The sequence below is a fragment of the Erpetoichthys calabaricus genome, chromosome 17 (genome assembly GCF_900747795.2).
Source record: "Erpetoichthys calabaricus chromosome 17, fErpCal1.3, whole genome shotgun sequence".
NCBI lineage: Eukaryota > Metazoa > Chordata > Cladistia > Polypteriformes > Polypteridae > Erpetoichthys > Erpetoichthys calabaricus.
In genome coordinates, this window is record NC_041410.2 from 94,588,328 (window position 1) to 94,603,748 (window position 15,421).

General features: G+C 43.9%; 1 protein-coding gene across 4 annotated transcripts in view; it reads left to right on the forward strand.

The window, feature by feature from the left end:
* LOC114668202 (dedicator of cytokinesis protein 7-like) overlaps nucleotides 1–14,799 on the forward strand; it is a 97,526-nt gene extending 82,727 nt beyond the window's left edge. For all 4 annotated transcript variants that reach the window (XM_028823864.2, XM_051920572.1, XM_028823861.2 and 1 more), the window contains 7 exons: nucleotides 1,978–2,103; nucleotides 2,539–2,628; nucleotides 5,782–6,018; nucleotides 6,195–6,338; nucleotides 8,473–8,579; nucleotides 10,247–10,414; nucleotides 12,470–14,799. In XM_028823864.2, coding sequence (XP_028679697.2) covers nucleotides 1,978–2,103; nucleotides 2,539–2,628; nucleotides 5,782–6,018; nucleotides 6,195–6,338; nucleotides 8,473–8,579; nucleotides 10,247–10,414; nucleotides 12,470–12,512 — 915 coding nt within the window. In that variant the 3' untranslated portion in view covers nucleotides 12,513–14,799. The remainder of the gene's footprint in view (nucleotides 1–1,977; nucleotides 2,104–2,538; nucleotides 2,629–5,781; nucleotides 6,019–6,194; nucleotides 6,339–8,472; nucleotides 8,580–10,246; nucleotides 10,415–12,469) is intronic.
* Nucleotides 14,800–15,421: the final 622 nt, after the last annotated feature.

The window sequence follows — 15,421 nt, forward strand, 5'->3', positions numbered from 1 at the left end:
TCATATTTTCCACCGTGTGAACTCCATTTTAGTTTTGTTTTTTAAACATTTATTGCTATTGTAGGTGAATTGGTGTAAACAAAAAAAAAATTCTTATATAGTGCCTTCCTCAACAAGCACGATAACGAAGATGCTTTACAATGCAACCTAAACTTCCTGACAAAACACTCCATGCTCTGGTGATTTGGCCCAGACTTCTTGGAGCTGCACTTCCAGTCACTGTCAGTCAATCATAGTTTATATAGCGTGTTTTACAGAATGTTCACGTTTATGTGAAAACAATGAAAGTCCCATACAGGATGTAGTGCCTGTATTAGCTACTGGGCTTACTGAACTCCCTCATCTTTTGTGATCTAATGGGCAAGGCACCCATACCTGCCTGTGAGCTACAGGACCCTCATGTGCCGCTGGAAAGCAGGCACCCCCATTCAGTCTGTGGGTATTTCTTGTATTGCTTTCTTATAGCCTGATGTCATTTTCTGATTTGTGCCACATTTATGCATACATTTTATTGCATCTGGGCAGAAGGTCGGCCTGGTCCTGCACCCTTAATCTCCTTTACTTTTGCCACATATTGGACTGTCTCCCACAACCCCTGCCATTCACTAACACCCCCCCAGGGGTCAAGTGTGGAACCTTCAGCACTTTAGCTTGTGTAATTTGGAGCCTCTAGTGCCATTTACGTGCCTTGTGCCCAAATTCATCAGCTAGCATGCTAAGAGAGTCCGGCTGTCAAGTTCAAAACTCCTGTTCTCCAGCTATTGGATAGACTGTTGCCCGCATTTCCTATCACCAAACACTATAACACAGCATTTATATTTGAAACACATTTATCATGTGAGCATGGCCAGCATCTTGAATTGTTGTGGGATTCCATCAGCTGTGCCAAAATTCCATAGATGTATAGCAGAAAATCATATAAATCATTTATCACTATGATACTTGAGAATATTTTCTCTTGTAGGGAGAACAATAGTTCACCTGGTGGCAACATCATTACTAGTCCTGTCCAGAAATAGAGCCCATTAAATTCTAAATATATGAAGTCCTCATAACTGGTTCTTAGCACTAGGGAGGGCTTACCTTTAAAAAAACACCATAGTGAAAGAGATTTGATGGCATACATTTTTTAATCAACCTCTCTTATATATAGTGCCTTTCATGGTGCATTGTAAACAATCCAGAGTAGTGTAGGTGCCCTCTACAGCTTTGAGGTACCATTATTAATAAAGGAATCACACTTAAAGGTTGTCAGTGGCAAATGTAGAGTCATAACAGTAACAGAACATCATTTTGCGATACTGTTGTAGTCTGCAGGATCACGTAAAGAAATAGCCAGGAGGACTTTTCCAGAGTATAAAAAAAATTGCCGAATAATCCCTTATCCTTCATTGAACTACATTCTGCTTCAGATTTATAAAGTCTTTAAAACGGCTTCTCTGACTTCTGCTATTCTTTAAAACTGTTCCTTCTTGTAGTTTATGTAGGCAGTGCTGTGATGCTCTGTTAGGCTTCTGCTGACTTGCTGTTTATTTTGTCTTTCTCTTTGCTGTGTCTCATCGACCTGCACATGAACCCACTCCTCCTGCCTCATCCCGAATGGGGTAAGTCACAGTTTGTCTCCTTATAACTGGGTGGTCTTACAGTGCAAAGCATATACAATTTATTTTTGTGTCATAGTTAAGACATGCAAGCACCTCCTGGTTTTCTTTCATTTGATGTAAGTGATTCTTTAGTCTACAGAGGTCACTCATTTCAACTTGGAAGTTTTTACTGTAGGCATAAAATCAAAGTGTGTACAGAGCAAATAAATCCACTGGCATTTTTTGTTATTGATGGAAAGAGCAGAATCCCTCCCTCCCGACAGACAGACAGACAGACAGACAGGACGGGCCCCATGGCTGTCCCTAGCCATCAGTGGATGTCTAGTCCCCATTTTCACCTTGCTCTCCTATTGCAATCCCACAGCTTTCACAGAGGATGTTCGGTACTTATTTCCGAGTTGGCTTCTATGGCTGCAAATTTGGAGATCTGGATGAACAGGAGTTTGTCTACAAGGAGCCATCAATCACCAAGCTAGCAGAGATTTCCCATCGCTTGGAGGTATGGCACTTGTAACTGATTTTTAAAAAATTTGCAGACCTTTCTGAAAAGATGTTTTCACTTTGTCATTAGGGATTATTGAGTGTAGATTGATGAGCAAAAATAGCAAATTTATCAATTCAGAATTAAATCGCCAACACAGGGAAATGTGCAGAAAGTGAAGAGGACTGAAGACTTTCTGAATCCACTGGTGGGCACACACTGGTGGTTAATGTGGCCTGTGCTGGCCCTATGGAAGGGGGGAAAGGCATTCAGCTGCTGTAAGTGGCTGGGTGAGGCTTCCAAGACCCCCTTTTCGTAACTGTATGGGTGGTCCTTGCTTTCCTAAAGGGCAAGGTGACATGTCAGAAGTTGCGTGAGAGGATTGGGGCTGTGCTAGACCATTGAAGTTTGTCACTAGTTCACAAAATTGTGGTTTCTTCTTTAATACTTCAGGAGTTTTATGCTGAGCGCTTTGGTGATGAGATGATTGAAATTATAAAGGATTCCAACCCTGTGGACAAAGCCAAGTTGGACCCCAACAAGGTAAGGCGATCATCTAGTGGAGGATAGGGTTATGATTATTATTTTTCATATATTTTCAAATGCTTTGTCCTGAATTAATTCTGGCTAACTGTATGTCTCTTTTGAAGTTTTGAATCTCATGGGTTTCGATTCCGAAGTCAGATTCCATGTTTTCCTGCATTTTTGAGGAACTTCTCATTTTTTTGTGTTTAGCCACACGGCCATTTTGTTTTACGTTGGGCGCTGCCATTTTGTGGTTTCTGTCCTGATGATGTGATGACTGTGACCTCGACTTTGAGGTCAAGTAGTAAGAGGTTTAAAGGTGGAATCAACTGTCATGTTGTATCAAGGTTTGCTGCGAACAAATCCATCTTCTTTTCTGACTTCCAAGACCTCTATGTTTGATTTCCCAGTTCTTGAATCTTTAGCTCTTGACCCACACCTTTTTTGATTTTTCTTCTTGTTTTAGCTTCGTTGATGGGTCCAGCTGACTCTCAATTTTGACCTTGGGTAGTTTTTTTGACTTTGTATTCTATTCTGTCCTGGTCCTTTTCATTAAAAATATACCGTCTCTCTTCGAGTCAGTAAAGATGGGATTGAGTGTTCTTCCTGAACACACAGCTACTTGTCTGCCTTATTTCTGTCTCCAGTGCCTACTGTGAAAGTGAATGCGACATTAGCCAAGGGAACATCAGTGAAAAAGTGTTTGAAATTGTCTGAGTGGGTTAGTAGGAAGTGAGAGACAGAACTATGAATCATCGTCATCATCAAAAACTGAAATCAAGTGTTATTGCTTTTATGGACTAGAGACAATACAGCTTGAAAGAACATGAGTGATACGTGTAACAAACAGGGCCATTGCTCTTCAAATCTGGCTCCATATAGCAAAAACTTCAAGAATGTATAATACTAAGTTGAAAAATCAAAAAACAAAATTCAAACTGGCCAAAGAAAACTGTTCTCAGAATGCTGTGTGACTTTCCTCTCTCTAGCCCTTCAGGAACAACAACAAAGAGATTAAATATTGGCAGCATTTGAATTAAGAAGCAGGCGCTGCAAGGTTTCAAATCAGGGCACTGATAGGGGAGTGGGGGGTGGGGCTACAGCAAAGATAATAATCAAAGAATAACAGCAAAAATAATGATAATCCATAAACCGTCATGACAAATGCAATAAAATAAAACTGAAAGATCAACACAGTAATAGGACTGCATCTCTGGCCTTTGAGAGCATTGCTGATTTCATTGAAAGTGTAAACCTCTCTCAGATGCACATGACTTAAAGCTTGTGTTAAAACTCCACAGATGACGTCCTCGGTCATTCACCATTATTAACTTCACCCTTCAATTTTGCTCCTCTCATGCTCAGAAAGTTCTCCATAGTCGTCCTCTCGCTGGAAAAACTTGTGACATTATGCATTGACTGGATTGGATAGTGATATTGCATTCTTTGCATACTCTGACTTAGATGCTGTAAACAGAAAATTATGGGTACATTATCTAAATACTTTGATTTCAGTTAGTTATGTGACTGTATTAGGTTGGCTATTTTATTTGGGGGACATTAATTTATATGTTTATCAGGCTCCAGTTTCCCCTGATCTTAACCATTGTGAAAGATCTGACTCAACACACTTAAAAAGGTTTGGGGCAGCCGCCCATATATAATCCCTGGCTGCAATGGATTGATTTGTTTGACAGAAGTGTCTTGGTTGGAGTCCAGACATGAACTGTTTGAGGTTTGGGAAGATGGCAGTTTTAAGTGGAAAGGCCGGAAGTGACGTAGGGAAACTGGAAATGCACTCTGCCACCCGCTGGCCTGCCGTGGAATTACCTTCACTTGGTCCATACGACGTCCTCCTACTCGCACATGCATGACACCATTTTCACTACATGATAACCACATTGACCCCCAAATTTAACTTCTGTTGTGGAACTGCTGGTGTAGACCTGTGCTGACTTACAGCGTGGTGGCTCTACAGTTGGATATTATTTTTTAGGCTGGTGGATCTAATAGGCTGCCACTATTTGTAATGCTCATTTATACTGCTCAGTCAATTTTTTTTATCACTATATGACAAAGATTCAATCATTTTGCATAAATATAACATGCAAAAAACAAACTTGCCAGTACAGTCCAGCTGCGGCCCGTTTTCTGAAATGCTCGTATTTCTCGTCTCTTGTGTCTGCTGGTTTCTATGTGCCAATCTAGCGGTGATGGTTCCACTCAAAGCCTCTCTCCACCTCCTGCACTGTAAGTAATCTGCAGTGTGCGTGTTGTTAGTTTTCATTTTTGTCTAATAGGTTGCACCCATCTAATGAGTTCATTTGTGTTAATTTTGGCTGTTCAGGACACACATTGGGACACAGTCATATCAGATTTGAATCACTTGCAAAATTAATGTAAACAGTCAAACAAAAAAATGAGATATGAGCCGAAAATGAGAAAGGAGTCACTTTAACTGCAGCCTGCATGAAGCCTTAGCAGCACCTGTGGACCCAAACGCAGCTGGCGTGGACTTCATGTTTTAATCAGCACGACTTTTCTCTGGCATTGGTCCAACATGGGGGCTGCAGCTGCCCACATGCCCCTTATGGGGTGTGTTCAAGTACCACTGGATTTGATTACAATGGGCACAGACTTTATGTGGTAACAACTATGTATGCCAGAGTGAACTCTGAGTAGTTTGTTTGAGTTACAACACAGCAGTGTGCTGGGCGATGACCCAGACTGGTATGTGTGCCCATGTCCTCATTTTCCCCGCCCACATGTGAAGAGTGTGCCTCCATTCAGGGTGCAGTTTGATGAGGGCAGGGTCACCATCTATTTGTGTCTGTGTGGTATGGTGATGTTATGGGTAGTGCTGTCACCTCACAAATTTAGCATCCCAAGTTTGAAATGCCATGCCTGGATGTTGACTATGTGGAGTTTGCTTGTTCTTCCCATTTCTGATTCCCAAAGAGAGGTCCACATTAGATTAACTCGGAGGGAGCCTTGCGACTGGCTGCCATCCTTTCCTGACTTGCTTCAAATTCTGCTGGGATAAACTCTGGCTCACTGTGACCCTGAATTGCTTTGAGAATGGTATGGCATCTTCCATGGGTGTTAATGCTAAACTTCTCTGTATTGTCCCCTCCTGTGAGCAAACAGTTCTGACTTCCCTCTTCTCCCCAGGCCTACATCCAAATCACTTATGTGGAGCCTTTCTTTGACACATATGAGCTGAAGGACCGCGTCACGTACTTCGACAAGAATTACAACCTGCGCACATTCATGTTCTGCACGCCCTTCACACTGGATGGCCGGGCGCACGGTGACCTCCATGAGCAGTACAAGCGCAAGACCATCCTCACCACCTCACACGCCTTCCCTTACATCAAGACACGCATCAACGTCATCCAGAAAGAGGAGGTGAGTAGGACTGGGAGCTTTGGGTCCCCTTTTAAAGTTTTGAAATAGTCTTTTGTGGACCACACTGTAGTTCTTGACTCATCACATTCATTATCATGATTGGCATCAGTCAGAGTGGCACAGGTGCCCCCTGACATTGTTTTGAGTCCCTCTTAGACTTACTTTTTTTCTTGTAGATCATCCTCATTCCTATCGAGGTGGCAATTGAAGACATGCAGAAGAAGACCCAGGAGCTGGCATTTGCCACACATCAGGACCCTGCCGATGCCAAGATGCTGCAAATGGTGCTGCAGGGGTGTGTGGGCACCACTGTCAACCAGGTATGCAGAGCAAGACATAAGTGCTGGTGGTGTACATTGAAAGGTGATATATATGTGCAAAAAAGTATTATTACTGAAAGAAGATCAAAAATGCTTTGAGATGTAGAGGACTCCAGTGAGTCAATGAAAGGTCCTATATACACTGAGTGAACGCTCATCGTGTATGTAAAACTCTAAGGGTCATTGCATCATCTCCATCACCTGTACAGAGTCCGGGGAAATACTTAATTGCCTTGAAACTTCTGTCTTCCTCACCTATCTGTTTTATAGTGCCTTTCATATATGTTCTGCCTATCTGTTGTAAATAAGGAGATTCAGCAGCACCAAAGTTGTGGGGCTCCAGATGCCTGTATAATGGAAAAGACAAAAAGAAAAATACAAGAATAATTCCCAATAGGAAAAAAGGGTGTTTTGTCACCCTCTGGTGGGAAAAACAAATAACTACAAAACTGCCTGCACAGCTCTTTTGCTCAAATGACTTTTAGATCTTAGGAATTGCATTTTTTTGTTCTGGTTGGAAGAAAGAGGTGGGCCTTGGGGTAGAAGTGGTGCCAGCTTTGTTCTGGATGTTATTCTTCCATTCTAGAGAGGGAAATGGAGACTGTGAATAAACATTCTGCAGAGAAGATTTACCAGTCCACTTTTGACATCTATCTATCATATAGTGCCTTTTATATCTATTTATCTACCTAATATATTGTTGCACCTTTCATGTCTATGTATTATAATGCCATTCCTGTCTATCTTTCTTTCTGCCTGTTATATAGTGCCTTTCATATCCATCTCTGTCAGTCTTTTATAGGTTTACATTGTCATTATTGTCACTGGTAGGGTGGAGTGGTGGCTCTGAGGCTAGGGATCTGCACTGGCAATCGGAAGGTTGCCAGTTCGAATCCTGTAAATGCCAATAGGGACTCTGCTCTGTTGGGCCCTTAACCTGCAATTGCTGAGCGCTTTGAGTAGTGAGAAAAGTGCTATATAAATGCAAAAAATTATTATTAATTATTATTACTGGTACAGTGAAATTCTTACTCACAAGTGCTAATCAACAGGACATACTTCTCCACTCTCAGGTGTTAATGATTATTTAACAGATCTCCCTGACCTCAAAACTTCTGCCTTTCTTACTTGAAAAGCCTCGGCACACATTCATCGGTTGAAGTAAGTTGCTTGATGGTTTGCACCCGAGCATCTTTGCGCTGAAAGGTCACTACCTGTAGCTACAAGTCCTCGCCACATGACAAGAGGATCGCATTGCAGGACGTAGTGGTGGTGTCAGACTGGATTGACAATGGCTCACTGTAAGATGCTATATAAAGTAAAGTTTTAATGTCCAGTGAGGAGCAGAAGGTGTGAAGGTGGCCATTTTGTGGTGGGGCTGTTAGTGTGCCCGGACACTTCGGACAGTGGCCAGCTGGCTAGCAGTAACAATTTGGGTGCTTCACTGAGTCAACTGTCTCTTGAATATGAGAGGTTTGCCGATAGAGAGTAGACCATTCAGTTCATCAGACTCCATTGGTTCACTGATGTAAAGACTTCTGGGGTTTGAGGTGTGCTAAACTCAAATTTCTGTGTCTTATTATTTTTATTTTGACTATGAGGGTATTTTTGATTGTGTGATTATTTGTGTTATTGGGTGCCTCCATTTTGTGCAAATTGTTTTTGCCGTTAATGTGAACACTTATCAGATTGAAGTTAGAATCTGGCAGTAAACACTATTTAAGATGGAACCCCACTGTTGTCACCATCTTAAGTTTCTGATTGCATTTTAAAGGATGTTTTGTGTGTTGGTTATTAAAGGTTATTTTAGGGAGATTGACCTTGACTTTAGGTCTTTGATGACTCTGACTTTTTAACCCTTTTTTTTTTTTTTAAACTGATTTCCACCTTCTAGTCTGCGACTACATTTCCAACTTTGGCATGCCACTGTCACCAGGCAGAACATGTAACAGTTAAGAAGCGAGACCTTGTGGAAAATGGCAGGAGGCACCCAGCATTCTTGACTTAACTTTGGATTCCCACTGCACTTTTGAGGGACACACCTGTAGGCTGTGGTTTGGTCTTCTGTTGGCCAGGACTCACTCTGAACATCTTTTTTTTTTTTTTGTTTGTTTTCTTTCCCTTCTCTACACAGGGCCCCCTTGAAGTTGCCCAAGTCTTCCTGGCCGATATCCCCGATGATCCAAAACTGTTTCGACACCATAACAAGCTGCGGTTGTGCTTCAAAGACTTCACCAAGAGGTGGGGAGCCTCCTCCAGTTGGGTCACCATGTAGTGGAGGGTGGGAGTCAACGGGTAAAATTCTGGGCTTAATGATTGGGAGGTAAAATGGCTGGTCAGGGAAATTCTCCATAGTAGGTAGCCTTGATGCCATACACTGCCTGGCTTGGCTTGGCCAGCCCTCTGAAATCTCACAGGCAGATCAGCCTTGTCTGTGGAGTGTAGTTAACATTATAAACCAGGTGGTGCCCCCTTGTGGGAGCTCCAAACCACTTTTGGACATGTTCGCCCTAATTAGCTAAGTTAATGAATTCAATGCAGAAGTTTGGTTGATCACTTTCATCTTCAGAAGTTTTGCTGACTGTACCGAAGTCTGTCTTGTCTGCGCCTTCTGTCAGCTCATGTGTGATTTGTATGTTCTTAGAGCAAAGGAGCACGCTGCTTTTTATTTCATTTAGTCATTCAGGGTTAGCAGATGATCCAGACGTTGCCTTCATTATATGGTCAATATTATCCCGTCCTTCATCATAGTCAAGGATGCAGATGTGCAGAATGGCCACAGCAGTGTCACGTAGTGTAAATTTTATCTCAAGTTCACCATTAGGCATTTGAAGCAAAGATTCCATAAAGTCCGCTTCTTCTGGATCTGCTCCAATGTTTGTATTAACCACAAACTTGACAACTTGATTTCAATTAGGATTACTCTTCATACAGGCTTCTAAAATTAATGCTCAATTTCCATGTTGAACTTCTAAAGTCGCCACCAAATATTACAATTTTCATAATGAAAGGTATGTCCACAGTTTGCCATTGAACATCTAGAGAAAGACTAAACCTTCTGGAACAATGTGCTCTGGACAGATTGTTTGGCTGGTCACAGTAACAGTAGACATGTTTGACAGCATTTTAGGAGAAGAACCTTATACCAGCTATGAGGCTCGGTGGTGGAAATGTTCTGTTTCCTTGCTGCCTCAGGGCCAAGGCGGCTTGTAGTCATCAAGTCAACTATGAATTCTGCTCAAGGTAAATGTGAGGCCATCTGTCCAAATGTTGAACTGGAATTGGACTGTTCACCAAGATGATGATCTGAAGCACATTGACAAATTAATAAAGGAATGGCTGAAAGAGAAGAAATGGAGGTTTATGGACTGGCCGGGTCAAAGCCCTGGTTTGAAGTCCATTCAGATAATGTTAGGGGGATTTGAAATGGGCAGGGCATGCAAGAAAAACCCACAAACATCTGGCAACTGAAAGAATTTTGCATGGCTGAGTGTTCAAAAATTTGATTGTTGATGTCAGAGACCAGTGGGCAGTTTTTCAAAATGACTGTAAGGAGTCATTTCTTCTAATTGGGTAGTACCAGCATCTGAGGCCAAAGGTGCTCTTAATTACATCCATTGATGTGCCATCATTTACTCCACAAAAACATTTTCCTTGCGGTTTTACTTATTTTTTCCCTTTATCGGTTGGCACTGTTTACATGAAGATCTACTGTTTGCCTCTTCACATATGTTGAAAAGACGACCATTTCCATGGATTGCACTTAATTTTTCACACAACTGTGTATAGATAATGGAAAACAACGAACAAAGAAGACAGAATTGGGAAATTTTAAATGTAAGACAGGTGAGGAACTCTGGCTTAGCCATGGCAGACACTAACTGTTTTGTGATGGCTGACCTTCTCAGGTGTGAAGATGCCCTCCGCAAGAACAAGACCCTGATTGGTCCCGACCAGAAGGAGTACCACAGAGAGCTGGAGCGCAACTACCACCGGCTCAAGGAGGCCTTGAACCCCCTCATCCACCGGAAGATTCCACAGCTTTACAAGCCGGTCGTCTCACCCACAAGCCAGAGGTACTGCCCAGGGGTATGGTAGGTTGGGGGGGCTCTCAGGATCTCCCAGGCTCTGTTATCCAAAGGGCACAGAGATGATGGCCACAAGTGCTTGTTTTCTGTGGCAGCTCTTCTCCATGTAGTGTATTTTGGAATGATCTAGAAGTGTTACGGATATGAGTGTTTGTTAACACATGTGACAGAATGGGCATCACACCCAGAGGTACACCAGTACTGTCCAGTAGGGGGCTGTGGGGTTCATTTATTATTCAAAAAAAATGCACATGAGAAAAAAAGTGTAAAAAATAATAAAGAGAAACCCTGGCTTTGGGCAGCACGGTGGCGCAGTGTTAGCGCTACTGCCTCGCAGTAAGGAGACCTGGGTTCACTTCCCTGGTCCTCCCTGCGTGGAGTTTGCATGATCTCCCCGTGTCTGCATAGGTTTCCTCCAGGTGCTCTGGTTTCCTCCCACAGTCCAGTGACATGCAGGTTAGGTGTATTGGCGATCCTAAATTGTCCCTAGTGTGTGCCCTGCAGTGGGCTGGTGCCCTGCCCGGTGTTTGTTCCTGGCTGGGATTGGCTCCTGCAGACCCCCGTGACCCTGTGTTTGGATATAGCAGGTTGGGCAATGACTGACTGAACCCTGGCCTTCCTGGATCTGTCTTAACACTGTTAGACAAGTTAAGTAGCTAAACCCCCAAGTGAGGTCCTGCCTTGCTTCCTGTCTTCCTCCTCTCCCAACTCCAAGTTCTTTTAACTGAGGAGAAAGAAGACCTTCTAGTGCCTATTAGCTCTTCAGGGAGTATTTCCAAGTCAGCCCTCATGCAAAAACTACACTTCCCAAGAGCCTCTGCAGGGAGTTGAGTCACCATAGACAGGAGATGCTGCTGATCCACCTCTTCACCAGTGGCTTGAGGGATTCTCATTCTTTTTTAATGAACTCCAGTCAAGAGCAAGCTGATAGGGCATCCTGGCCAGGTTGTGATATCTCATGACTTTTTGATTGTTCTCCTGCTCATCATCATTTGCCCACTTATACAGTAACGTGAAGAGCTCCATGTAAAAATGAAGAGTCGCTTCATTGGACGGGCATCATCCTGCTTTGGGCCTAGTGCCACAGGGATAGGCTCTGGTCCCATCATTTCCTTAAATTGGTTAAGTGAGTCTGAGAATGTTCTTTTATGACATATGCAGTAAGTAATGGCCTTATACGTTCCTTTTCCCCCCAACCCAAACCGACTTTTTCTGGCTAAGAAACATGACCTCAGTCTTGTAGGTACAGAACCTCACGCCGACCACTTCACACTGAGCTGTAGACTCTTGCCACCTTATGCAGCAAACGTGACCACATCATCTACAAAGGACAGAGATGCAATCCTGAGGTCACCAAACTGGACATCCTTCATCCTGAAAAGGATGTAGTGCCCTGTCCAGGATGGAGATGAAGTACTATCTCATGGCCTTGTCCACAAGTGAGGGCAGAAGAGAGGGCACATCAGAGAGGCATTAGCAGTTCTGCAGACATTATATCAATCAGTCGTAGTGAAGACAGAGCTGAGCCGAAAGGCAAAGCTCTCAATTTACTGGTCAATCCACATTCCTACCCTCACCTATGGCCATGAGCTTTGGGAAGTGGCGGAAAGAACCTGATCACAGATACAAGCTGCAGAAATGACCTTCCTTCACAGGGTGTCTGTGCTCATCCTTAACGAGAGGGTAAGAACCACAGACCTTTGGGAGGAGCTCAAAGTAGAGCTGCTGGTCCTCCACATCCAAAGGAAGCCAGTTGAGGTGGTCTGGGCGCCTTATTAGGATACCCCCTGGACTCCTTCCTGTGGAGGTGTTTTGGCCATGTCTAGCCAGGAGGAGACCTTGGGTTGGAGGATGTGGCAGCGAAAAGGAATGTCTGGGCAACTTTGCCCCCATGACCCGGACTGGATAAGCAATAGAAGATGGATGGATGGTGGTCCTTCTTGTCAAACTGAGTACAGTGAAATTCTTTACTTGTATGTGCCAATAATGGCACTCTTAGTCACAATCATGTGTTGATCTTTGTTTTTCATCCTCTTTTCATAGGAATTCCTTCAGTCGATCAAGTCTCCGAAAAGTTGAAGGTTGAAGATGCTCCGAATTTGTAAGCTGTGAAACATGTTTGGATCATTTTGGCGTGGGGTTGAGACATCTTGAAGTGCATATGGCGTTTATTTCTTGGCCCTGAAGCATAGATGGGCCTGCCTTTGCTTTTATTAATCACTCCCGCCCCCACTACCATACCCCTTGCCCAAGCCCCACCCCCGTGGTTTGCGGGTGGCACACTTTTTCCGAATTGACATTGAGGAAGGTGGACAAGGGGCTGCCTTCATGGCGGAAGGGTGGAATCTGCTCCTCATCTTTGCACTACAAACAATTGTTCTTTCCAAAGAAACCCACTGGAAACCAGCTTGCAATATTGGGGGCTTTGTGTAGGGGTCTTAGTTGGGTGGATGGCGTCTAGAGAGACCTGGCCAACAGTGCCTTCATTTCATTTCACCTTTTAGCCTTCATTTCTGCTCTGGAGGAAGCTGGGATGGATAAATCGGACACTTTTGAGTGAAGCAGAAAACTGTCATTGGCGCCCTGAGGGCCCTTCAGAAGACGTTAGACCTCTGAATAGACAGTGGTGCCCCCAAAGGCTCTCCTGAAGCCCTGTGCTCAATGGAGTTCTACCAGTCGGAAGTTTGACTTCAAGTGTATCGTGAAATTTTGCCATCGCAATGCAGACTGGAATACCACCAGTTCAGATCCTTCATTTCCAGTTCTAAGAATTTGGGGATTGGACAGGAAATCAGACTGGAACCCCACCTGTCAGAAGCTCGAGTCCCAGTGCATAATAGAAATTTGTCATCTCAGTGCTAATGGCAACTCTGTTAGTCTGAAAGCCTGATTCCTAATAACAAATGGAAGCTTAATTTCCAGACAAAACTGGAATTCTGTGAGACAAGGGTTTGGATTCCAGATGCAGACTGAAATTCCGTCAGTCGGATCCTTATTTCTCAGTGTGTAACCTAAGGTGAAAACTGGATTCTCAAGGCAGATTGGATTTGAGTCTGATGGAAGATTGCACTGGGAACTAAAAAGGAATTCTGTCAATTAGGACCTTGTATCTCACTGCAGCTTGAAATTCTGCCAGTTAGATGCTTGGTGCATAATAGAAATTTGTCACCCCAGTGCAGATGGCAATTCTGCCCATCCAATACTTGATTCCTAATACCATCTGGAAGCATAATTCCCAGAGAAAACTGAAATTCTGTCAGATGAGGGTTGGATTCCAGGTGCAGAGTGGGAGGCTTATTTCCTAGTGCATAATCTAATTCTGCCAGGTGAAAATTGGTGTTCCAGTGCAGACTGGAATTGTCTGTTGGAACGTTGCACCTGGAACCAGAATGGAATTCTGTCAAGCAGGACTTCCCTTCCCATTTACAGATTGAAATTCTGCCAGTTGGATGCTTCATTCCCAATGCAGCCTTGAGTCCCACCAGTTGAAAGCTTGATTCCAAACACCAACTGAAATTTTGTCCACCAGAAGGTCAGACTGGAATTCTGCTGCTCAGAAGCTTAAGTCCCACTGTAGACTGGACTTGTGCTAGTTGGAAGCTTTATTCCCAGTGCAGATTTAAATTGTGTCAGACTGGAATTCTAGCTGTCATAACATTGCTGCCGGATATCAGACTGGACTTCTACCAGCTTGATTCCAAACACCAAATGGAATTCTGTCAGCCAGAAGCTTGTTTTTCCCGGCGCAGACTGGAATTCTTTCAGTTGAACACTTGATTGTCCATGCAGACTGGAATTCTTTAGGTTGGTGCCGTCATTCCCAATACTTCCTGGAATTCCTCCAACTGGACGTTTAATAGCTCTGTGTTTCCAGTATCAGTCAGGTCTCCTCAAGTACGGATGGCTTAACCTGTTCATAACACTGCCAAGCATTCTCCCAGCCAGTGCCTTCATGTCTGCTCCTGGCTGGAATTCTCAGAGTTTGTTGCCCATTCTAAGTTCTCTTATTGAGTGACCCGTCCTGCCAGTGAGCGTGTAGTGTGATTTTCAGTCCAGACTGCTTTTGTCCCCACGTCCTAACCCAAGAGATCTGCTTTTCCTTCAGTTTCGTTTTCCATCACTGAGTGAGGTACATCAGACCTTGACCCCCAGACACCCAAAGGTGTCCCCACTTCTAGTTTGTCGCATCTAAATAGGACATCAGCCTTATTCTCTGTTTCTTCTTTGGCCTTCTCCTTGTAATTTATTCCTAATTATTTCTGGAGCTGCAATGAGGTTTTTCAACTGCTGTGTACCAAGCGCACATTTCCTTTACACCACAAGGCTGTGCTGTTGTGCAGAAATAAAAGTGGGAGAGTGGCGTTTGGCCAGCAGTGGCACGGCTCTTCTGTGTCTGTGTGTTGGCATGTGAGTGCCAAGCCTCTCCATATCGGCTTGTATGGACATGTGCTGCCTACAACTCAGATATTTACAGTTTTGGGGGGGGGGGTGCCTATCGCTGCAACACTGGGCGCAAGGCAAGAGCCAATCATTGAAGTGCACAGCCATAGAATTAACGGTTAACTGGGGTTGTAGAAAGAAAATTCCACAGGAGGATTTGAAGCAGTCTTCATATAGCGCCTTTAAAATGGGCGACTGCCATCCACTCATATCTAGCTAAATCATACACATGGACAAATTGGACCACAACAAGTGCCACTTAAGCACAGACCTGTGCCCCCTGCTCTCTGTTAGCATTATTCCAACATGTCACAGATTTGCTCCACTCCCCTCGAGCTCAGCCTGCCCATGTTGGCCATCTTATTTGTTATCATTGTCAGATTGGCAGCAAGCAGCACAGCTGTTCAGCTTCCTGACTAGCCGAACGGGTGGGCGACCTGCCCGTTTTAGCCTTTGGTCCTAATAAAAACCAGACTGAGGTGTGGCAGAGGGCGTTCACGGGGCCCCCTGACAGGCCTGGCCGTCATCTAAAACATCTGCTTCCTCGGGCGCCCC